The sequence below is a fragment of a genome, unplaced genomic scaffold (assembly GCF_019419815.1).
Source record: "Pyrus x bretschneideri cultivar Hongxiangsu unplaced genomic scaffold, Pyrus_bretschneideri_v1 Contig13, whole genome shotgun sequence".
In the NCBI taxonomy this organism is placed as follows: Eukaryota; Viridiplantae; Streptophyta; class Magnoliopsida; order Rosales; family Rosaceae; genus Pyrus; species Pyrus x bretschneideri.
Window position 1 is genome coordinate 4,714,611 of NW_025999424.1, and position 22,830 is coordinate 4,737,440.

At 37.2% G+C, this 22,830-nt stretch overlaps 2 protein-coding genes, 1 long non-coding RNA gene and 1 other non-coding gene across 8 annotated transcripts; 3 read left to right on the top strand and 1 right to left on the bottom strand.

Annotated features, from left to right (window-relative positions):
- The first annotated feature begins 27 nt into the window (after window positions 1–27).
- On the top strand, window positions 28–4,235 carry LOC103960289 (probable isoprenylcysteine alpha-carbonyl methylesterase ICMEL2). Its single transcript, XM_009372743.3, has 11 exons — window positions 28–518; window positions 730–806; window positions 1,318–1,387; window positions 1,476–1,556; window positions 1,764–1,838; window positions 2,276–2,377; window positions 2,481–2,618; window positions 2,919–2,984; window positions 3,097–3,240; window positions 3,394–3,484; window positions 3,667–4,235. Exons 1-11 carry the CDS (start codon window positions 232–234, stop codon window positions 3,826–3,828), a joined length of 1,293 nt encoding a protein of 430 aa, XP_009371018.2. The 5' UTR covers window positions 28–231; the 3' UTR covers window positions 3,829–4,235.
- A 573-nt stretch (window positions 4,236–4,808) lies between these two features.
- LOC103960328 lies at window positions 4,809–10,119 on the top strand. Its single transcript, XR_007256255.1, has 9 exons — window positions 4,809–5,026; window positions 5,587–6,108; window positions 6,321–6,402; window positions 6,535–6,610; window positions 7,071–7,151; window positions 7,427–7,563; window positions 8,005–8,257; window positions 8,468–8,531; window positions 9,234–10,119. It is a non-coding gene; the product is annotated as an uncharacterized LOC103960328 (transcript).
- Window positions 10,120–11,573: 1,454 nt separating this feature from the next.
- LOC103960288 (probable histone acetyltransferase HAC-like 1) lies at window positions 11,574–20,836 on the top strand. Of its 5 annotated transcripts, none has more exons than XM_048579064.1 (18): window positions 11,574–11,730; window positions 12,348–12,576; window positions 12,684–12,786; window positions 13,102–13,294; window positions 13,387–13,616; window positions 14,145–15,643; window positions 15,763–16,044; window positions 16,128–16,406; window positions 16,956–17,084; window positions 17,212–17,412; window positions 17,513–17,655; window positions 17,759–17,800; window positions 17,929–18,058; window positions 18,559–18,698; window positions 18,907–18,985; window positions 19,254–19,647; window positions 19,906–20,132; window positions 20,268–20,836. In XM_048579064.1, the coding sequence occupies exons 6-16, from the start codon at window positions 14,339–14,341 to the stop codon at window positions 19,350–19,352; spliced, it is 2,829 nt and encodes a 942-aa protein (XP_048435021.1). In that variant the 5' UTR covers window positions 11,574–11,730; window positions 12,348–12,576; window positions 12,684–12,786; window positions 13,102–13,294; window positions 13,387–13,616; window positions 14,145–14,338; the 3' UTR covers window positions 19,353–19,647; window positions 19,906–20,132; window positions 20,268–20,836. The 5 variants fall into 5 exon arrangements, with proteins under 5 accessions (XP_048435021.1, XP_048435023.1, XP_048435024.1 ...); XM_048579066.1 differs by having other exon boundaries at window positions 14,166–15,643; XM_048579065.1 differs by lacking the exon at window positions 11,574–11,730 and having other exon boundaries at window positions 11,748–12,576.
- Window positions 19,277–21,811, bottom strand: LOC125474872. The gene is made up of 2 exons (XR_007256256.1): window positions 21,485–21,811; window positions 19,277–19,644 (listed from the first exon to the last, which is right to left on the bottom strand). It is a non-coding gene; the product is annotated as an uncharacterized LOC125474872 (long non-coding RNA).
- Between the last annotated feature and the right edge of the window lie 1,019 nt (window positions 21,812–22,830).

Sequence of the window (22,830 nt, forward strand, 5' to 3'; positions counted from 1 at the left end):
CCTGAATATTTATTTCATCGTTACTTTTTATGCATCTTTAGTTTTTAATTTCTGGTACCTTCCAGGTTCCAACGGTTCGAGGCTTCGAGTTCTCAACCGCAAGCTTCCAAATTAATGGTTTAACGGTAACTTAGTGAAAATGTTGCCAACCGAAATTAGCAACCAATCACAAAAAAATCCTAAAAAACATTTTCAGATCCAAAAAAATATTGGAGCTATCATCCAGCAGCTATGGCATCGGAAACCGATCGTCTTCTCCGGCATTCTTTCACTTCCGAGGCAGACTACATGGCGGAAGATGCGCACGCAGCGACGCCCTTCCTTTCTGGGTTTTTGAGCTATCCTATTGCTAATACCAATACATCAAGCCACAAGAGGCGTCGCATGCTCACCAAGAAACAAGCCTCCGCCGAGCCTCCGCCTCACCGGCAGCAGTCGTTCAGCCACGACATTGGCCACGCTGCCAAAGAGACTTACTTGATTACTAGCCTCAGCTTCACGCTCCTTCAATGCCTCGGGTACCTATTCTTCTTCTTCTCCTTCTTCTTTAGCTCCTCCTATCTTCACCTTGCTCAATTATTGGACTTCAGCGCTGTTTGGTTGCCGAGAAAATTGTAGGAAACCGAAAGAAAATTGAAATGTAGGACAAAAAATTAACCAGTCTAGCAAATTTGTGAATTATATCGAAGTTTTGTGTTGGATTATTTCTAATCATTTATTTTCATTCAGGCTAGGCTATCTGTGGATCACAAAGTTACTTGCTCTTGGTTGCTATGCTATGTTACTTATGCCCGGATTTCTTCAAGGTATGTGTGTTTATGTAACTACTTGCTATTACATATTCATTGCCCGTATAGCATCGTTCCCCTTTTCGTTATCCGTTTTAAATTTCGTCAAATAATAGTAAGAAAATTGTCGGTTATCCTGCGTAAAATCAAAAAGCTTCCGCTCGGATGCTACCACATTTGATGAGCTTCACTGTCGTGATTTGTTTGGTTTGTTGCTAATCGATGAAAGAACTTGCCACCTGGATGGGATTTTGCACCATCCAGATCATCTTTCAGAAAAAGCTCCAAGTTTGATTACTGTTATTGATGTATCTCAATATTCTCATCTCTAAGACTTCAGTAGAGTCATCTCCGTAGATTTCACACTACCGTGCCATGATATTCTTTGACGTGACCTACTTCCTGAACGTAGATTTGTCTGCTTAACATGATGAGAGTTTCTGTTTTTATTTGTTTTGTTCTTTTAATGTAGTGAATAGTCAGCTGTGCATTTGACCGGAATATAACTTGTTTGTTGATTTTTCTTCAGTTGCTATATGGTATTTCTTTTCAAGCCAGGTCCGGCGTAGTATTGTGTATGGAGATCAACCAAGAAATAGGTAGGTTGATTTTGTGGAAGGAATTTAAACAGTTGATTGCGATTTTGTCAACTTCTGTGCACTCATTTATGTCATGTATCATTTACAGGTTGGATCTATATTTACCTGCAAATAGTGATGGAAAAAAACCGGTAGTAGTATTTGTAACTGGTGGGGCCTGGATTATTGGGTGAGTGATTTTAAATAGATGTGAGCTGTTAGCTCATCAGTTCTTATGAGTTTTGTTCTTGAATTAGTACAATGGCCTGGAGATGATATTCTCTTCGTTTTTTGGGGTATCATGCAAAACATTTTTAGTTGAAGTTTCTGGTTATATATATGTGGCCATTTATTTAGTTGTTTGACATTAAGTTTCTATAGTTTCATGCTGGTTTAGGTATAAAGCTTGGGGTTCTCTTTTAGGTCTGCAATTGGCAGAAAGAGATATCATCGTGGCATGCGTTGATTACAGGTAATTTGTTTTCGTTAAAGCAGTACAAATTGTAATGCACGATTTCATTAACTTGCATATGGTGATCTATATGAAGTATTTGAAAAAAAAAAAAATCTTGGGCAGTGAATCAATGATAGACTCGTAAACACCATGTTCACTGTGTCTGATTATTAGACTGATACATTAGCACATTAAAGTATTATTTTCCGTTCAACCAAGCTGATCAATCATGGCTAATTGGTTAATTTATGTCTTGTTTTCTGTTTCCCATATAAAGAACCAGTCACTGAAGCTTGAGCACGTTCCATGATCTAAAAGTAAAATGAACCTTTGGTTTTTTATAGTTCATTGTGTACGCATTGAAGACTTGAATCATGTTACTCAAACGAACAGTTTACACATCCGTTATGTCCTTTACCCTATAAGTGTTGATATGCAATATATGATTCTTGCAGAAACTTTCCCCAGGGTACCATCAGTGATATGGTGAAAGATGCTTCTCTGGGGATCTCATATGTCTTCAACAATATAGCAGATTATGGAGGTGACCCTAACAGGTCCAGTCTAATATTTGTTCTTTCCTTCCCTATACATCTCAAAACTGGCTGAGTACATATATTTATTTATATGTTTTGGTCCTTTTGTGGTTGTTTTGAGTAGAATCTATCTAATGGGACAATCTGCTGGTGCACATATTTCTGCTTGTGCTCTCTTGGATCAAGCAATCAAAGAATCCAAGGGAGAAAGCATTTCTTGGAGCGTCTCCCGGATAAAGGCTTATTTTGGTTTATCCGGCGGGTAAGGTTTATTTGTTGCATTATCATGAATCAAGTGAAACTTTAATGAATTTAGTTCGAATAAACTCAAATTCTAGAAACATGGATATTGGTAAGCATGGGATATGATAGTTGAAAGAAATCCTTCCATCAGATCATGTACTTTTCCGTATAAACACTACAATCTGCACTACACGCACAGCTTGTTGTAGCATTGAGCTGCAGAGACTGATGACCAGTCATTACTTTAGTACCATGTTGATAGATCTGTTGATTGACGGCAATGGATGGGTACACTAATTTTCTTATATGCTCCTCACAGGTACAATTTGTCCAATTTAGTTGACCATTTTGATAGTCGTGGACTATATCGTTCCATCTTTTTGAGGTACTTACCAAGTGACAATTTGCTAGCCACTCTTTGGTGTACTCCTATCAATTATATTGTACTTTTTCCTGTTTGTTACTTCATGATGCTATTGTGGTGATGTGTCATGCAGCATTATGGAAGGTGAAGAATCCTTGCATCAATTTTCTCCTGAAGTTAAAGTAAAGGACCCAAGCAATAGGAGTGCCGTTTCTCTCTTGCCTCCTATCACTCTTTTCCATGGAACTGATGATTATTCGATACCATCAGACGCTAGGTTAGAATCCCTTAATGTACATTAATATGGGATTTTGATCTGTATAATACTAGTTTAGGCCTCGAAGTACAGACATCTGAATACGACTTCAACTTCTCCACAGAATATATCATGGTGTGATATTTTCAGAAACTGATGCGTCTTTATATGCAGTAAAGTTTTCGTAGACGTGCTTCAAAAGGCAGGAGCTCGAGCTGACTTAATACTATATGATGGAAAGACTCATACAGATTTGTTTCTTCAAGTAAGTGATATTTCTGATGCGAGCCTTTTACAATTGTGACTGTTAAAACCTTACGGCCTCCATTTACTACTCGTATTTTAATGCACCGATGCTCGTTAAAGGTTCAAATTGTTATAAAGAGATCTGAAATAGGATATCACAAATTCCTTTCGGGGCATCTGACTCTTGGAAGCACTATGCAGGATCCTCTGAGAGGTGGTAAAGACGAACTGTTTGACCATCTAGTTTCCGTGATACATGCTGGTGATAAAGACGCTCTTGAGCAAGATGCTATGGCACCTCCGAGAAGGCGGCTTGTTCCAGAGCTCTTGTTGAAGTTGGCACGCAGCATCAGCCCCTTTTAGGCCTTGTACACTTGTCAGTGTTGATCACCAATTATCTCCATGCGAAGGAGAGGCTTCAATTTGCTCGCGGGGATCTATTTTTCAAAACACATTACGACATATTCACTTCGATGAGGTTGCTCCTTAGTAATCCAAGAGTTGAATATATGACAAACAAAGACTGGTAGCCTCAGATATATAGAGATGTCTCTCCTTGGAATCCAATTGTTTTAAATGATGGGAAGAATATGCTTTTGTTGTCCGTTAACGTAGACTTCAACGCCAAAACACGCAGATCAGCGGCCTTTACTTGGTTTTTGTATTGAACATAATCCTTTTGTTGTTCACAAAACACTTGTTGCCATTCGTCGTTGTTTTAGGCAGAATTGTAAGCTTGTCTCTCGTTTTAACATCTTGTTTGCCTTTCATCATCTTGTTGGCGATCCTGAGTCTTGCGAAGCTTTCTCCATCGGTAGGCACTGCAGAAACCAGCAGCAGATTGGGGACTTGTGGGTTGCTGCAATTGTTCTCCCCTTTCCTCAGTTGCCATTCCTCAATCTTCACACACAATCGAAGCCACACCAACAATGTGCATAGAACAGATAGCCATCTACATTACAACACCATGATACACGAGTATCTTTGAGAAAGACTCCCAAATACAGCCGGTTACAAACTTTGAATCAAATGTAGAAACACCAAACCAAATTAACCAATAATAAGTTGTATATTAATCATTAATTTTAGGCAAAATTATACTCTGTAACATATGTGATAGAATAATTGTGATACGAAATGAACTCAACGATACGTGATAGAATAACTCTGTCTCACATAATCTTTTACCCCCTAGGCCATTAACCATCTTGAATTTTTACCTTATAATTTTACTTAGAAGTGAGGGATTTGAGTTACAAATTGAAATTTTGGATTTAATAACAAAATATCTCATGTGAAGGCAAGAGTTTTGCAAGTCATTATCCAAACAAGGTAAGAAAATAAAATAAGAAAAGAAAAAACAAAAGTCAATGATTTCTCCACACTAGAAATATAGCCACAAATAGCTGCGGCGGCGAGTCCGCGTTGTTCCGTACGCCGCAGCACACCCAATCATCGCCTCTCTCTTTTTCTCACACACACTCGGAATCCGTGGCGTCTCAGGACTTCGATTGAAGCTGCGGTGCTTCTGTACAGAAACCCTAATCTCACTCAACTCAAGGTAATTGCACTCTTCAAATCCCAAATTTCGAGCCCTTTTCTATCAATTTTCTCTTTTCCGTTTGGTTGCCCAGAAACCCTGGATTTTAGGTAAGAAAGTAAATTAGCTTGAAATGGAGCTTGAATCCGTTCACAATCTTGTGTCATTGCCTACTTGTTTCCATTTCAATTAAAAATTGTTCGCAATCTTGCGTCATTGCCTACTTGTTTCCTTTTCAATTAAAAAATTTCTTACCTTTTTGTGAAATTAGTACTAATAGATTATGGTTTATGCTTCAAGATTGGATTTTTGAGTTGTGGGGGTCTGGATATCTGGTTAATTTGATTTTTATTTTTTGTATAATTACTGTATTTGGGTGGTGTTCCCGACTCTTAAAGCTCCAATTTTATTTCGTAATATTGGACATTTCAACTTAAAGATCGAATTTTTGAAATATATTTATATACAATATACATGAGTGTGTTCATGTGTTTAGTTTAATTTACTTAGTGGCGGTATTTGAGTTCAGTATCGTACTTGGTTGGTTTTCTGATCTACCAATGATTTTTTATGTAGTGCAGAGTACTTTCTGGGTGGTCTCTTACAAAAGAAGTTGCTTCTTCGTAAATATGGAATCCGAGAATTTTATTGGTCTCCTTGCTTCTGGTGATTCTGTCATTGAGAATGTGGGGCACGAAAGTGATGTTCAATATGAAGTTAAGAAAATGGGGAGGATCTGGGGCAGGAAGGTGATGTTCAATGTGAAGTTCAAGCTAACAGTGAGAACCTGAGGCATGAAAGTGATGTTCAATATGAAGTTAGCCATTGCATGCTGGAATCAAACCTTGAAAAAGAATTGGTTGAAGGTGATTCAGATATGGAAATCGAGGACATAAACAACCTCCCTGCCTTGGACAGTTCTTGTTCGGCAAATGTAGGAATCAAATTAGGGGGTAACAAGGACGGGCATGCTCATTGTATACTGTCTGAAACTGTTACAGTTGCAGGGGAGTCAAATGTTTTGTTCCCAAAGGTGCATGAAAATGGTTGCCTTCCTGTCCAAGATTCAAGTACCTTTAAGGTCCCCAAAAAGGGCGCCACTTGTATCCTTCTTCCACATTTGTTTTTTCTTAAGGCTTTCTCCTTTTTTATTTTCAAGCACTTTCCAACTGTGTAACTTTGTGGCATGTGCAAATAGGTTTACTTCTTCAACCATATAATGCAGTATGTTAAAATTAAGAATACTGAAATGTAGGTTCTCTTCATTAATACCATGATATTTGAATTTTTGTTATCCGTAATTCAACATTGCCAGCTGTATCAGGTGTTAAGAGAGCTAGAATGACAGTTGATGAACATAAAGCTTCAGTTCATGTGACATATGAGTCGTTGACAAGGTGGGGTTGGAGTAACCATTGTTGCATAATGTTTTCATATGCACTTAAGCAAAAAATACAAAGCATATAGATTATTTCCAATTGCAGTTTTCCATTTCTTAATTTCTTAATGAATTGTCATAATTTTTCTAGAGCTAGTAAACAAAAGCTTGAAGAACTATTACAGCAGTGGTCAGAGTGGCATACAAAGCATATTTCTTCATCTCAAGTAAGACTCCTCGTTTAGTTGGCTCATCATATTGAATACTATATCTTGTGACGTCACTTTCTGTGGGATGGATCATCCAACGTGTTAAGTTTTAAAGAAAGTTTAAGTTCCATTTTCTGTTTGAATGAAGACTCGCTCAAAATTCGGGGCGGGTTGAGTTTAACAATCCTAGGTTTTGGAAGTAATTTGGAACATTTGGCACAGAGAGTTGGCTTGTGAAATGCGGTAAACTTTGAAGAATGATTTTTTTTTTTTTTGGTTATAATTCTGGTTATATGGCATGAAAGCAAGAGTATCTTAGAGAATGAGAGGTCTTCAGTTGGTAGAGTCCAATCAATAAAATCGCTATTACCCTGTTTTGATTTGTTGAATAAAATTATGATGATGTGTTTTCTTGCCTTATTTTTGTTTTTCTTTTGACTGTTGGGTTTATGATTACTTGTATCATGTGATCTTTCAGGATTCTATTGAAGTAGTGGAATCAGGTGAAGAGACCTTCTTTCCAGCTCTTCATGTTGGCATAGAGAGGACGTCTGCGGTGGTATGGTCCTGCTATTGTGTCTACTTTTCTCTATATGCACTTTGTGTGCTTGAGTTTGGGTGCTTTTCTGATTACTTATCAAAATTTTGTATTATACTTAGCTGCTAAGTTATGCAGCCACTAGTTGTTATACTTGGCTGACATCTCCTGATTTAGCTTTCTTCAATTTGTTAATTTCTCTGTTTGTCACAAAAACTAGAAAACGGAATGTTTTATATAAGTTTCATTGTTTAGTACCATTTGTTAGTTTTTCTGAAGTATTCTTTCATGTTCAGTCTTTTTGGATGGACAACCAAACACGGAAGGCAGATAACAACGAATCCAATGTTTTGGATAACAATGATGTGCCCCTGTATGATCGGGGTTACGCCTTAGGTTTGACTTTGGCTGGTGGCTCAAGTAATGCAGAGGGGTAAACATTTTTATCAGTATTTTAAATATAGTCGGATCATGTTATTGGTTTTATGTTTTATGATGATGGTATTACTATATTTGTTAAATTTTTTGTAGTTGGTTCCTCATTTTTCATGTTTTGGTTTAATCCTTCTGATAGACATGTTTATGTCCTTGATCTTCTTCTGGGAGAAAACAACAGATAATTAAAAATGAATAATGAGTATCAAGAGTGAAGGGTGATTGGGCTCTGAATATTGTTAGGTGTCTAAGTAGAGATCTTCATTTAATCCTTAATCTCGTCATGACATGACAATCAGGATGCTTTGTATGGTAATCTGGTGGTGAAATGTTTGAATCCATTTCATGGTTGTCTTCAGCCTGACTTCTACGTATGAGCAAAAAGTTGTTTTGCAGATGTTTGATATCCTTCTTTCTTTATTTTTATTTATTGTTTCAGAGGCTTGGAGATTATAGATGATGCAAGTCGTTGTTTCAATTGTGGCTCTTATAGTCATTCATTGAAAAATTGTCCAAAGCCTCGTAACAATGCTGCTGTCAACAGTGCCCGTAAACAGCTCAAGTCCAAACGTAATCAGAATGCTAGTTCTCGCAATCCAACACGATACTATCAGAATTCTCCGGCTGGAAAGTATGATGGTTTAAGGCCTGGTGTCCTCGATGCTGAGACACGGAAGCTTTTGGGTCTTGGGGTAAGTGATCACTCATTGTGTTTAATACAGAACACTTGTTATTGTCTACTGGTGTTCCTTAGAATTATGAGGCAAATACTGTTAGTTGAACGTTAAGCTCCTATTCCAGATTGTATTAGTATAGAAGCTTAATGATGTGCTTGTGGTCACATGAGTCTAGAATATTAAGAACCGATTTATTATTATTTATTTTTTTTTGCTTGTGTGCAGGAGCTTGATCCACCACCTTGGCTTAACAGAATGCGAGAAATTGGTTACCCACCAGGATATCTAGGTATTTGAATATATTTTACTGAATTGGCAGTCACTTACAGTAACCGATTATAAATAATTGTTGTAGTTCCATCACAGAAGTACCAAAAAAAAAGAAAAAACTTGGTGAAGTGTTTTCAAATTTACATTCCATTTTGCCAATGACCAATCAAAGGGAGAAAGAAAGTAGTTAGGTTTTCAGCAGGGACTTGATCTGGCCCTTGTGTCCTCTAGCTTCATTTACTTTGTCAAATTTTTATTAGGCAGAAAAAAAGCTTGTGGGTCTGATTTGATGCATAATCAATGGAAAGTTGCTGAAGCTCATATGGTTGAAATGTTATTTGCGGGATTAGGCTGTGCATTCGAAACATATTCGAATAGTACATGTTGAAAAGTCAGAATTTAATATTGCAATTTAATGCTTGATTCTGGTACAGCATTGTTTGTGGCTGTGCAATGTGCATTTTGAAGAGATTACCCGGCATTTGCAAATGTTTGAGGTTTTTTGCTTTGTGATGTATGGGATTTTCATAGTGCTCAGGTTATGGAGAGTGATGTGCTAAAATCCTGGATAGCACCCTTGACCGTCCTGTTTTCTAGAAATATCAAACCTAGGTTACAAAAAACTATTTGATAGCCGTACTTTTAATTTATTGTACTTCCCTTTTCCTTTTAGATTTAAATTCTGTTTTCAAGTCATAACACCTTGTCTTGTCATTTTTAGATGTAGATGATGAAGATCAGCCATCAGGGATAATAATATATGCTGATGGGGAAATTAAGGAAGAACAGGAGGACGGGGAAATTATTGAGACAGACTTTGCTGATCCAGTAAGGAAGAAGATGGTCAAATTTCCAGGAGTCAATGCACCAATCCCAGAAAATGCTGATGAGAGACTTTGGGCTCCTGGACATTCATTTGAAGATCTCTCTAGGAACCGTTCACACAGCAGAGTGAGCCATCATTCAGAACCTGTCAGCAGAGGGCATCACCTGCGAGCAAAGGTGGTCCAGGGATTATAGAGACGATGGGCCTCCTGGCGTTGATCCAGGTTTTGCGCCATCTAGTTACCCTCCAAGATATGGTAGTTATGATTACGGGTACAACTCTCACAGTTCAAGTAGTGCTTCAGCACCAAGAAGTCCTACCTTCGGAAGGTCCCAGTCAGACAGAGGTAGAAGAATCCCGTCATTCAATGAAGGTTCTTTTCCATACTCCAATTCTCGTCATTCACCAAAGAATTATGACTCGGGCAATACTGAAAGTTGGAACGATGGAAGCAGGAATGACTACGACCTTGATCTTTCAACTTATAGTAGGGATAGGCTAGACAGGCATCGCCATCACCGCAGGAGGTAATGGCAATGACATGTAGCTAGTAGAGATGCTTACTGTGATGGATATAGGGATAGTTTAATCCAAGGAGGGAGTTGTACAAAGAACTAGATGTGATGAGTTTAGATGGCTCTGTGATCATCAGCTGCTGTTGTTGTATGTTATTCTCTAATTAAATCTACTCGAAGATTCGAAGTTTGAAAGCTTTGTGCGATTAGGCCCGAACCTGTTTCGGGCCTCATCAGTATTTAAATAAAAATAAGAAATTATGGTAGAGTGAAGTTAAGGTGCAGAGAGTTCGGGTTTTGTCAAGAACTACTATTTGTTTATTAAAAAAAAAAAAAACAAAAAACAAAAAAACAAAACTTTTATACTTTTAAGGGTTTTGTCATTAAACTCGTAGAAACTAAGGGTTTCCCTTTTCAATTATATGCCCATTTTTCTATTGTAAAAAACAATTACATGTTAGGAGATAAACTCTTCAAACCCGATACTTTAGAAAAATATCTTTTAGAATTCTAAGCTAAGAATTAATTAAAACGTGACAAGTGATTGATTGATCAAATGACCGATTGATTTTGAGCGCTATTCCACAATTTATAAATCCAATTACTAGGTTTTTATTTAATAGCAATAAATGAAATAACTTCACTCATCTGCTTCTAATCCAACTATGCAAATTATTTGACGCGCAGAAAATGGCACACATATGAGTAGCACACAACAAATGGATGGTTGTGAGATTTTTTTTTCTACAATTTTTTCTAATTCTCTGACTTTTGGTGGGTGTAAATAACCTTTAATCTAAAATATTGAGTGCTAAAACTATATTAGAAAAAAAAAATTAGAGAAAAAAAATTTAATATATATATATTATAATTTTTGGAACTAAATTATTTTGGAAATAACTTCTTCTTCAAACTTCCTCACTTATAAGATTTATTTTTTGTCATCAATCCCTATTAAGATATTTCAAACCAAAAAGAGAAATATTGGGCTTTGTTTTAGCGAAAAAAGAAATACTTGGGCTTTGAGCTTCGGTTTCCGTTTCTACTTTATTAGGGATTTCCTACCAAAACGATGGTGAAAAATAAAAGTTTACCTTACTATTTAAAATTCGATACTTGAGGACATTCAATACTACAGGTTTGATGATATTCTTCTTTATTTGGAAGTGAGATATATTGGGTTCGAATCTCGTCCAAATTAGGCTGCTCATAATGTGGCTTAGCTGAACTCCCATTCCCTTAAGTGTAAAAATATCGATGTATTAAAAAAAAAAATCGATACTTGAGGGTCAAGCTTATAGAATTGTGTATTTACTTATTGATAAAGGGAACGCCAACGCAAATTCATGTTTGGGCAAGGAGAGAGACTTAAGCACAACCGGAATCGAATATTTATTTGTTTACACTTTTTTCACATGACATTTAGATAGGCAAAGGTAAAAATGGGAATTTGGGAATACACACATCACCATTCTTCTGCTGTAAAGGTTTTTCTGTAAGTGTAGCCAGAGCCAGATATTTATCCGCCTATTATGCATCTCTTAACTCGTGTGGCGCATTAAGATGGAGCTAGATATTATACGCTTATTACACATATCTTTATCTGCGTGGCGTAACGAGATAAACAGAGGTGAAAAGTGGCGTGCGGGTAATTTGGTAATATAAAACACCCTTCTCTCCTGTGTGGGGAGTAAAACCTAGGTTTTTTTCTTGGATATTATATAAGTATTTCGACTGACTGCTCCTGCTTTGAACTTGTCTCTCTCAAACATTCACTTAAACTATTCAATAAAAAGCTTCAGTGGGCCACCACCGATGGTAACGTCGAGGACGCAAACTTCAGCTTCAAGCCAATAAAGAAAAAGAGGAAATTACAGGTCTTTTTCCTTAAACCCTAATCCCTCTTTATTTTTTCCAATTAGGGTTTTTCTCGATTTCCCTTCTTTTTGCTTCGTGCTAATTTTTTTAGGGGTTTCTGACTTCGTTGCTGATTGCAATTCGGCTGTGGCCGGCGGCGTTAAATCCCAATTCTTGATTCCGACTCGCCATTGATCGCAATTTTGTTGCGTAATTTGATGATTTTTATTTAAAAAAAAAAATTTATTGAATGGTTTTTAGTGGGATAATTTGAGCAGCGAATTGCTGAATTTTGGATTTGGGAGATTAGGGATTTTAGCTCTCGGCGGGGTAAAGATTTGTAATTTATTGAAAAAATTGGGGGATTGATAATTGTGTTTGCAAATTGGGGATTTGAGCGAATTGATGAATTTGATTATTTTAATAGGATTTTGAAATTTAATTTAGAATAATTTGATGGTTTCGCGTGGAAAATCATGATTTAAACGTGGTAATTAGTAAATTTTATCAAACAGCAGCTGCATTGTTATCGAGATTATTATTTTGTGGATGAAACTTTAATAATTTCCTGCAGTGTTGATGCACACTCAAACATTCTGTTTGTAATCTTCCATGCTAAATGTTTGGTAATTTACAGTTTCAGCATGAATGAAGTCTCATAAAATCAGCAAGATGGATGTACAAATATACAATTCAGAACAAACTCCTGGCCATATGCCTAACTACCCAAGGCTGAATTCAAGTCCTTTTTTGCCGGGAGGGGATAGTTTACGTTGTCAAGCGTTGAAATGCCCAGTAGGTTACTTGAGGGATTGGCGCAAAGGTCCTAAAGTTATCCGCTTTCGTAATTTCGTGAGGAAACTACTGTAAGTCTCTTAAGCTCGCATTTCAACATAAGCAGATACATTAAACTATTCTTGCGTAGTCTTAAGCATTTGTTTTATTTGTTCTGACTTTTGAAATTCTTCCACAGTAATGAATACTTCTTAATACGTACCAATTACGGGTGTGGAGAGATGGCATCTGATTATGCGGCTGTCATGGAGAACCAGCTATTTATGGAGGCTACTTCTGAGGTCTGCATTCACATTAAATTGAATTTAGCTTGATAAGTTTGTTATTTTATCCATGTTTTTGCTACTAAATGGGAAAAACTTAATAGCCAATCGTGGCCATGCTATTGGAAATACTTTTTGTATTCTGATGCTTGATAATTAGTCCTTGTAACATGTTTTTGAGTAACTCGGTGACCTCATCAACTAGCTTCAAATTCTTTAAAGAAAAACTTGTTACTTGAATCGTGTAGGATATATTTTTGCTATCTTGTCTGCCTGAAACTTTATGAATATGTGTTAGTTATCCTGAATTTTTCAAATTTTCATATATTTTAGGAGGAGTATGTGAATGTGGAAACATTATCTCATCGGCTGCAAAAATTACTCAACCTATATGATGCAAACTCCAGTCAACCAGCAGTTTCTGCAGAAACACCTTTCAACTGCTTGGGTGGTGCTAGTAGATCTGACTCTGCTTGTTATAATGCATTCATAGCTAATAATGCTGACGATGTTAACCTCATAAAAGGTGGGCCATTTGAACCGTCCATCATAAACATAATTAACAATTGGTTAGTTTTGGACATATTTATCTAATAGCGTAATTAATTTCTCTTGCAGGGTTCCCTTTTAATGGTGATAAGCAGGGAGATACTAAAAGATTCATTACTTCCGATGAACTGGACATGCGTTTCCTGACAGCCTAAGACAGGCTTCTACTGAGACTGTTGTTCCTCTTGAGGATGCTTCAACATCATTCGCTGCATGCTCCAATGCCAATCAAGGATATCTGAATTACATTTCTGACATATCATCTGATTGTCAGGTTCAACATCAACATCTTGGCCATGGTATGGGTTTGTTTTAGGTCCCCAAATCCATATAATCTGAATTACATTCCTGGAGATATAATTCTTGATTCCATATTTAGCTACAGGCTACAACTTAGTATCTAAATGACATAATCCTTTAAGATTTTTGATGACTTTATTCAGATGTCTTGGTTTTGCTCTGAATTAATGTAGAAGTAGTATTATTGTGTTCTTATTATGAAACAACATAGTTGGATCCAAGGCCATATTGCTACTGCTCCCCAAGTTCTCCCATTTTACATTTGATAAACTTGCTATATTGTATGTTCACTGATCCAATATGTTCTCAAGCAGACTATTTGCATCTGTTTATCAACAGGCGTGCACTTATTTAGAGTTGTAAATTATGTTATTAGAGAATTTATATTTCTAGAAGTAAATATATTATATAGGAAAAGTGTAAAACATACTTGAGTTTAACTAGTCTATTCGCTCAAACATCTTCACTAAAACCTTTATGCTGTTTGCCTGTTTCTAACAAGTTTTTTTTTTTTTTTTTTGGTGAAGTTGGATCCTCTAAATTTGAAGGTCGTTTGGGGTGTAACAAGAATGCTCGATCGGTTGTTTTTCCATCCACAGAGGGAGAGTTTTCAGTGTTTTCCTCTTCTAACTTGCTGATCCCTCAACATGTTCCAACGGATGTTCCTGTAGTCTCCAGAGAGATCTCAACTCTTGAGGATATATTGCAATCTTGCTCCCAGATGATAAAGTCTCAACATAACCGGAAACGACCCCTTCATCCATTAATGCGGTCTCAGGTTCCTCCAGTACAGTCACATGGTGCTCAACAGTATGCTTCAGATGGACCCAGTGCAGGAAACATTGAAGATATGCTGCCTTTGTCAAAAAGGTTGAAGATGGGTAACAAAAATGGAAGTAATCATCTATTGGCTCCTTCAGTTGTTCAACATTGTGTTCCTGGAGGACTTTCATATCTGCAGCAACAGTCTGAATCTCCTACATCCATTAATTCTGAGGACATAGTGCAATCTTGTTCTCAGATGATAAAGTGTCAACATAACCAAAAACAATCCTCTCATCCATTGAAGCAGCCTCAGGCTCCTTCTGAACAGTCACATGGTGCTCAACAGTATGCTTCAGATGGACCCAATTCAGGAAGCATCAAAGATTTGCTGCCTTTGTCAAACATGTTGAAGATGGATAATAAAAATACAAGTTCTCATGTATTGGCTCCTTCAGTTGTTCAAATTTGTGTTCCTGGAGGACTTTCAGATCTGCATCAACAGTCTGAATATCCTATATCTATAAGTTCTGAGGATATAGTGCAATCTTGCTCCCAGATGATAAAGGCTCAGCATAACCGAAAACGACCCTTTCATCCATATTTGCAGCCTCAGTTTCCTCCTGAACAGTCACATGGTGCTCAACAGTATGCTTTAAATGGACCCAGTTCAGGAGATATTGAAGATAAGTTGCCATCGTCAAAAAAGTTGAAGATGGAGAACAAAAATGAAAATTACCATACATTGGCTCCTTCAGTCGTTCAACCTTGTGCTCCTGAAGGACTTTCATATCTGCAGCAACAATCTGAATCTCCTGTATCTATTAACTCTGAAGTAACGCATGTGGAGATGGAACCTGTAAATAATTCCATACAAGAATCAATGAGGATCAATGACGTTACAAAATGTGATTCTGACAATATCCTTGAACTGAACTCCGAGAGTGTGCCCATTCCTTCTGGGGAAGGATCTGCTTGTCATCAGAGGGAACAGATAGACCTTACTAGCAGTAGTGAGATTATAGACAATGTGAAAGAATTTTCTGGAAGAATGGGGTCGAAGAGTTTCCAATTTTTCTCGGAAGATCTTAAAGAGGGAACTGTGAGGACTGAGTTCATCCAGACAGAGCCAGAACCAGACTCTGATTTTGAGGAAGTAATAAAGCCACAGAATCCAGAAACAAATAGTGTCCTATTGACGGAACCATTTAAAGAAGAGAAAATCAAGGAACATTTATCGAATCTTGGGCAGAGCATTGATCAGGTAATAATTTTATATTCATCATTACTACTGCTCCAAGAGTTTCAACTTTTTTTAATTGCCTAGGTTTTCATTCATGTAGCATGAAGGCGTAATATTCTTATGCATGTTGTTTAAAACAGAGTATCTTGATGGAAGACAGAGAAAACAGTGAGAAAGTGTGTCAGTTGTGCGCATTAGGAAAGCTGTTTTTTGCTCCTGCACAAATATATTGCTCATGCTGTGGTCTCCGTATCAAGCGCGGTGTAAACTATTACTGCACACTAGACGAGCGTAGTTCACGATATTGTTTTTGTAACTTGTGCTATAAGGGGTCTCGAAGAGGAAATATCTCATTTCATGGGATCCGTGTCTCAAAGGCAACACTTGGTAGAAAGAAGAACAATGAGGAAACTGAAGAACCGGTAAGTAAAGTCATACTGTCTTCTTATCTTCTGAGATCTTGAAAGTAATTACTTAATTCCTGAGGCTTTTTATGTGCTTGCAGTGGGTTCAATGTGATAAATGCAAGGGCTGGCAACATCAGATATGTGCTGTCTTGAATGATAAAAGTGCTTTGAGAGGCCAAGCTGAGAACACTTGTCTCAAATGCTTGTTAAACGAAACAGAATGTGGGGAGCTCAAGAACTTACCAAAGAGTTCTGTTTTCAGTGCAAAAGATCTGCCAACTACCATGCTTAGTGACCATATAGAACAAAGACTCTTTAGGCGCCTCAAGCAAGAGAGAGAAGATAGAGCAAAGGTCGAAGGAAAAGAGTTTTTTGAGGTAAGAAGCAACCTCCGATTTGGAATTTTGTACTTTCAGCTTATCTGATTTATTTTTCATTCTACTGAGAATTTTATTTGTTTTGAGATTTGCGCAATTTTGATCACTGGATAGGTTTCGTGAGATGAATGCCTAGCGATTAGGAATAATCAATTTAATCATGGGCTGCTTGATCTTTATTTTCTATCTAATGAAGTTGCTTGTTTTGGATAATCGTGTGTGTATCATCATACAGAAATGTTCATAATCTAAAGTCCTTTGAAGCTGCTTGTTTGTTATGTTTTTTCTTAATGGGTTGTTAGGTCCCGGGAACAGAGGGTTCTGTTGTCTAAATGGTTTGTTTTGTTGAAAGTGTAAAAAGAATATATCCAATTTAATGAGAATAAATACTCTGCCTTTAAGTCACATGCTAATCAACTCAATCACTTTGGTTCAATGTAAATTAAATTTTAACTTGAAAGTCCTGTTTTGATATTCACACAGAATGTATTTACGGTATACAATCCTTTCTGTCTACTTATTGTTTATGTTTTGTTTGATGATTGTTAGGTTCCAGGAGCGGAAGATCTTGTTGTGAGAGTAGTGTTATCTGTTCAAAAAACACTAAAAGTTAAGCAGAAGTTTTTGGATCTCTTTCATGATGAGAATTACCCTGCTGAATTCCCATACAAATCAAAGGTGAGACAGCTTTTACAATCCATAGACTTCTTTTTCCCACTGAATCTCCTCTCCATCAGTATAATTGCTTGTTTGTTACAACTTCAGGAAAACCTAATTGCACTTTTTTTTTTCTTTTTGCATCCAGGTTATTCTTTTGTTTCAGAAGATTGAAGGAGTAGATGTATGCCTTTTTGGATTGTATGTGCAGGAGTTTGGCTCAGAATGTAGTCACCCGAATAAGCGTTGTGTTTATATCTCATATCTGGATTCTATTAAGTACTTCAGGCCAGAGATAAAAACCGTGACTGGAGAAGCTCTTCGTACGTTTGTTTATCATGAAATACTGGTAGTTACCTCTTTTCCCTATCATTATTTAGTCCCATGTTATTGCTATGTAAATTGACACATGTTTACTTACATGTTCTGTTTTGCTATTTTTTCTACAGATAGCTTACCTTGAGTTTTGCAAGAAACGAGGTTTTGTTACCTCCTACATATGGGCGTGTGCCCCTTTAAAGGGTGAAGATTATATATTACACTGCCATCCAGAAATGCAGAATATGCCCAAGCCTGAGAAGCTGCGGCAATGGTTTCCCTCTCTCTCTGTCTCTCTCTCATGTGTGTTTGTTTGTCTTTGTGTATGCATTTCTGCATATTTTCCTTCTCTGATTTTAACTAATTCACTTGTGCAGGTATCAGTCAATGATAAAAAAGCAGCTGAAGAAAAAATTGTGGTCAGTCACACTAATTTATATGATCGGTTTTTTATCCCCACTGGGGAATGTAACTCCAAGGTAACAGCAACTCGTTTGCCATATTTTGATGGTGACTATTGGTCTGGTGCTACCGAGGATGCGATCAGGGCGATTGAACAAGGGATGGCAGATACGCAGAAGAAATCGAAGAAAACAATAACAAAGAGAACTTTGAAAGCCATGGGGCATACAAATCCTTCTGATGGCTCTACTAAAGATATTCTTCTGATGCAGAGAGTAAGTATTCTAAACCTTTTCCTTTCTAATTCTTCCTACTAAATTGGTGGCTTAAAAGCTATCTTCTAATTATCTACTTCTTCACTTTGCATACTCTAGATGAAGCAACCTTGGTGGCTTAAAATGTACCCTATCTAGTCAAGTGAGACCAGTGTGTGAACTCTGATAGATATGGGTACAAACAGAGCACAAACTAATGCTTGATTAATACGATCACCTTCATTTTGATCTGCTACTTCCCTAGGGTGTAAGGCGGGCAATATATTATCCAGATTCTGTGGTTTCCTGGGAAATATCTATTCCTTGATCACAATATCAATATATTTGAGTGTGTGAGTGTTAGCCTTAAATTTCAACAATGATAACAGTCAATAGGTCTTCGGAAAGAATAAATTATTTACACGAGCATTGTCAGTTGCATTAATGCTATTAATAGATTTACCCTCTTTTTCTACCTGTTATTATCTCTCGATCTTATTTTGTTGCGTCTTCCTTTTTAGATGGGTCAAACCATTTTACAGAGTAAGGAGGACTTTATAATTGTCGACATGCAGTATGTTTGCACGCACTGTCATGAAGCAATATTATCTGGACGACGCTGGTCTTGTGGTCAGTGCAAAAGTTTTCACCTCTGTGGAAGGTAATGAATCACTCTGAAGTCTCTCCTTCTCTTCCAAACTTTTTATGTCTCCTTTAATAAGAATGTTCTCATTGAAATGTAGTATTGTTCATCCTTCTTAGCTACCTGATATCTTATTTCCCATCAAGGAACGAGTGGGATGAGCACTACTACATAATTGATGTGTAACGTTTTATCTCTATTTACTTTTTGAATGTATATGTTGCAGATGCCATGACGCTGAGCGCAAAAATTGTGGACAGGACATTCACATCTCCATCAACATGGAACGACATGTGCTTTCTCAGGTGAACTTTAAACCTTATGAGCTCTATGGTATTCTATTAGCCTGCCCGGTAGATAACTAAGCGAGTGGCAAAGGAAACTTACAAGTTTATACCAGTCAATTAGGTGGTAACATCTACCAAGCTTAAAATAATATGAACCGGCCTAGGAACCAGTTTTACCAAATGCATTGTAGATTTAAATATATGCTCCCGTTAATTGTTTGAGTGATATATTTGTACTTATAAAAATTAAATCTGATTAATTCGTATGACTTTTGCTCTTTTTCAGGTTGTGGTGGAGGATATGCTTTCTGACACTAAGGACGAAGATGTTATTTCGAACAACAATTTACTTGAGAATAGGCATAGGTTTCTTGAGCTTGTGTGAGAAAAAACACTATCAGTTTGGCACACTTCGCCGGGCCAAGTATTCCTCAAAAATGATTCTGCATCATCTCCATAATGCTACTGCGCTAACTTCTGGGAATACATGCAGTCTGTGCCATAAGGATGCTGTGATTGATCAGAGATGGGTGTGTGAAATGTGCCCAGAGTTTGATGCTTGTGCAACATGCTATCGAGAGAAAGGAAGCTCTTGTCATATTCATAAGTTGACTCTAAGTTCTTCAGCTAGCCGTAGCCATACGACAGAGAGTCAACAGGCACCAAAAAAAGGATTTCTGGTATAAAAGTTATAATTTTTAATATTTCAACATTTCTTTGGACTTGCATGTAGTAGTTTTCATCTTTTCTCATGATAATATTATTATTAAAAATAATGATAAATATAATATTCATCATTCCTTCTTCTTTGCAAATAGTAATTTTAGTTGGCCAAAGGAAAAGTTGCACTGTGCATGCGTGTGTACGGTTTTTGGTGATGTTCAGTTTCTTTGTCAGGTCATTATGCTTTAGACTTATAGCGTAAAAATGTGGTGCAGATAAGGGAACTGCTAGATGTTTTACAGCATGCAACTACATGTTACCCAGCCAAGAGTCAGCCTTGCTTTTACCCAAACTGCCTCCAAATGAAGAAGTTAATCTACCATGCAGTCAAGTGCACGGTTCGGGCTTCAGGAGGTTGTCAGTTCTGTAAGAAGGCATGGTCCGGATTGATTTTGCATTCGTTAAACTGTAGAAAACTGAATTGTACCACACCGCGTTGCATGTGAGTATTCTTTGCATTTAGCCACCATCCCCTCCACACAAAAAGGGGTCTTGCTTTTTCGTTTCGTTTTCATTATCTGCATTACCATAATTGCTCTATTTTTTTGCTCATTTATTGGATTATTTGGTATTGAAGGGATCTGAAGAAGCATGCAGAAGAGCGTCGGCTGAAGAATTAGTCAGGTAGTGAGCAGTGAGGGTTGCTAAGAGTTGATAGTCTAAAGTGTATAGAATAGGGCAGGATTGTCAACAGTGGCAGCCTAATGTATAGAAAGTTGAGCTTCCAGCGTTAAGTATTGCACGCGTTAACGATGTTGTCAAATAAAAACACAGTAAAATCTGAGTCTAGTACCAACCCCATGTATACAAACTTCGTGGCATTCCTTCGGACGGGTTGTGACTTGAGGGGTTGGTACGGTTCCAAAACAAAATAGGCTTAGAAAAGGTATGCTTTTGATAACTGGTTAAGGCTCTTTCTGCAGTCCTTACCCCTTCCCTGAACAGATAGTTATCTTGGACATCAGTAGACGAGCGCATGTTTAGAATTGGTAAATCAGAACCTCTAGTTTGAGGCAATCACTGTTTTTATGTCTTCTTCTCGTTCTTTAGGTTTCTGATGTAATCTTCCGGTGACTTGATCATTTATGTACGTGTACATGTAAATTCAATGTCGTTTTTTAGTATTTACCAGAAAGAGCTTTGTTGTGCTGTGTCTTCTCTGTGCTGTAGTTGTTTGAAGGATGTTTTGAGCTTGGAATCTCTTGTTTGTCAATCAGCTAATTCTTCTGCGAGAATGCCTCGAAAACAAGATAATTTTTCATTAAACTATTGAGCGTCGAGCAATGTATTAGAAGGCCGAGGCGTGGGCTAGGCGTCCAAAGGATAGCCTCGTCTTAAATTTTTTTTTTTTTAATATATATGTTTTATATATTATACATATAATTGTATAAAAAATAATATTTTGTATAATAAACATCCATTCTCAATTTTTCATTCAAATCCATTTTCAATAATACTTTGTATCTATTTGTAGCTGTTCCTATTATTAGTGTGCTTTTACTACCTTAATGTGTTGTATGGTCTGAATATGCTTCCTATTGTTGGTACTAGTTGCCATCTTCTGCTCGGGGAAGTTGAAAATGCAAAGCAGTACATGGTGTTTATGTAGTTTTGTGTCATAATGTTACAATGTTGTTTATGTAGTTTTATATATTTTAGTATTATATTGATCATAGCCTTTGTATCTACTTTAACCAATATCAATTATTCGCCGGTAAGATCATCACACACAAACTATATAAAAAAAATTAAAATAAAGTAAAATAAAAAAATAAAATCTCAAGAGACCCTAACCTTTAAAATTGGGAATTTGTGGGCGCTTGCTGACGGCGATGTTGCTAGGTGACGTCGGTGGGGTGACAATGGCTGAGCTGCTGTGTGTTTTGGTCTGGCGACGCGAGAGGAGTGAAGAAGGCAAAGGCGCGATTGAAGAAAAGAGATGAGGTATGGTCCGTATGGAGATTGGAGATTAAAAATCCTTAACCAAACGGCATCGTCTTGAGGCGCGCCTCCGTCGCCTTGGCGTCTTCGGCGAAGCCTTCCGCCCACTCCCTCAAAACAAAGGCAGGAACCCTGACGCCCAACCTCAGAGGACACCTAGGCGAGCCTTTTAAAACACTGACGTCGAGACATAAACGTTGGTTGTGACTAGAAGCTCTTGAACAATAATCTTAGTCTATAATCTGTGAAAAATTTCAGTTAAATAAAAACTAAAATGACAAAGAATATTCTAAATTTTTGTCAAATTATTTTGACTCATTGTTTATCAAATTGGGGGTATTCTGATCATTTAAGTTTTTTTTTTTTTTTTAACAGAAGTTTTTCACAGAAGTACCAGAAAATGATTGAGGTGGAGAAACTCAACGATCGCTTCTATCAATTTCAAGTCTTAGGGATAAAAGTGAGAAATTATGTAAATCTTACTATTTTAACTAAAACGGCATAACAAAATGAATACACAAAGCAGGAGAGCAGTATGGTCGGAACCGGAACCCCTCCAAACCCGAAGAAACTGAGCTCACTCATCAAATGATCTGAGCCATTGAAATTTGATCCAACGACTACAAACAAGGGGTTCTATTAAAAGTTATAATAATTGTAGCCGTTTGATCAAATTTCAATGAGTCATGTGAGAATCCGGTTCCATTATGGTCACGAGCCAAAAAACCCAAATAAAGAAGAACGGTCCTACGTGGACTAATGGCTGGTTTGGTATTGCTGTGCTTTGAAAAAAAGCTGCTTCTGCTGTGCTGTGAGAATAAGCAGCTGTGAAATAAAGCAGCAGAGTGTTTGGTAAACTTTTTTGTAAAAGTGCTTTTGAAAAGAAAAAAAGCAGTATCAGAGTGTTTGGTAAACTTTTATGTAAAACAGATGTGAAAAAAAGCCGGTTTTTCAAAGCTGGGTTTTGCAGCTTCTTGTTTTTGGCTTTTTTTCATCCAAAACTGTGAAAAAAAGCTGAAGCTGAGTGTTTACCAAACACAAAATAGCTCCCAGATAAAGCTGACGTGTCATATCTCAGTTGAAAGAAAGCCTGAAGATCATTCGACCGCCACCACCTTCGTCGGTCCGCGCAGGAAACAGATCCAAATCCCCAAAATAAATCCCCCTTCTTTCCCTGTCAAAACCCTAAATTCTCCGTC

Bases quoted from the DNA above. Each gene is read 5' to 3' on its own strand.
- LOC103960288 (XM_048579064.1), top strand. From the start codon at position 14,339: ATGATAAAGTCTCAACATAACCGGAAACGACCCCTTCATCCATTAATG. The intron at 16,045-16,127 runs GTAAGTAAAGTC...ATGTGCTTGCAG, and splicing joins ATGAGGAAACTGAAGAACCG to TGGGTTCAATGTGATAAATG. The intron at 18,699-18,906 runs GTAATGAATCAC...TATATGTTGCAG, and splicing joins AGTTTTCACCTCTGTGGAAG to ATGCCATGACGCTGAGCGCA.
- LOC103960289 (XM_009372743.3), top strand. From the start codon at position 232: ATGGCATCGGAAACCGATCGTCTTCTCCGGCATTCTTTCACTTCCGAG. The intron at 519-729 runs GTACCTATTCTT...ATTTTCATTCAG, and splicing joins ACGCTCCTTCAATGCCTCGG to GCTAGGCTATCTGTGGATCA. The intron at 1,839-2,275 runs GTAATTTGTTTT...TGATTCTTGCAG, and splicing joins GTGGCATGCGTTGATTACAG to AAACTTTCCCCAGGGTACCA.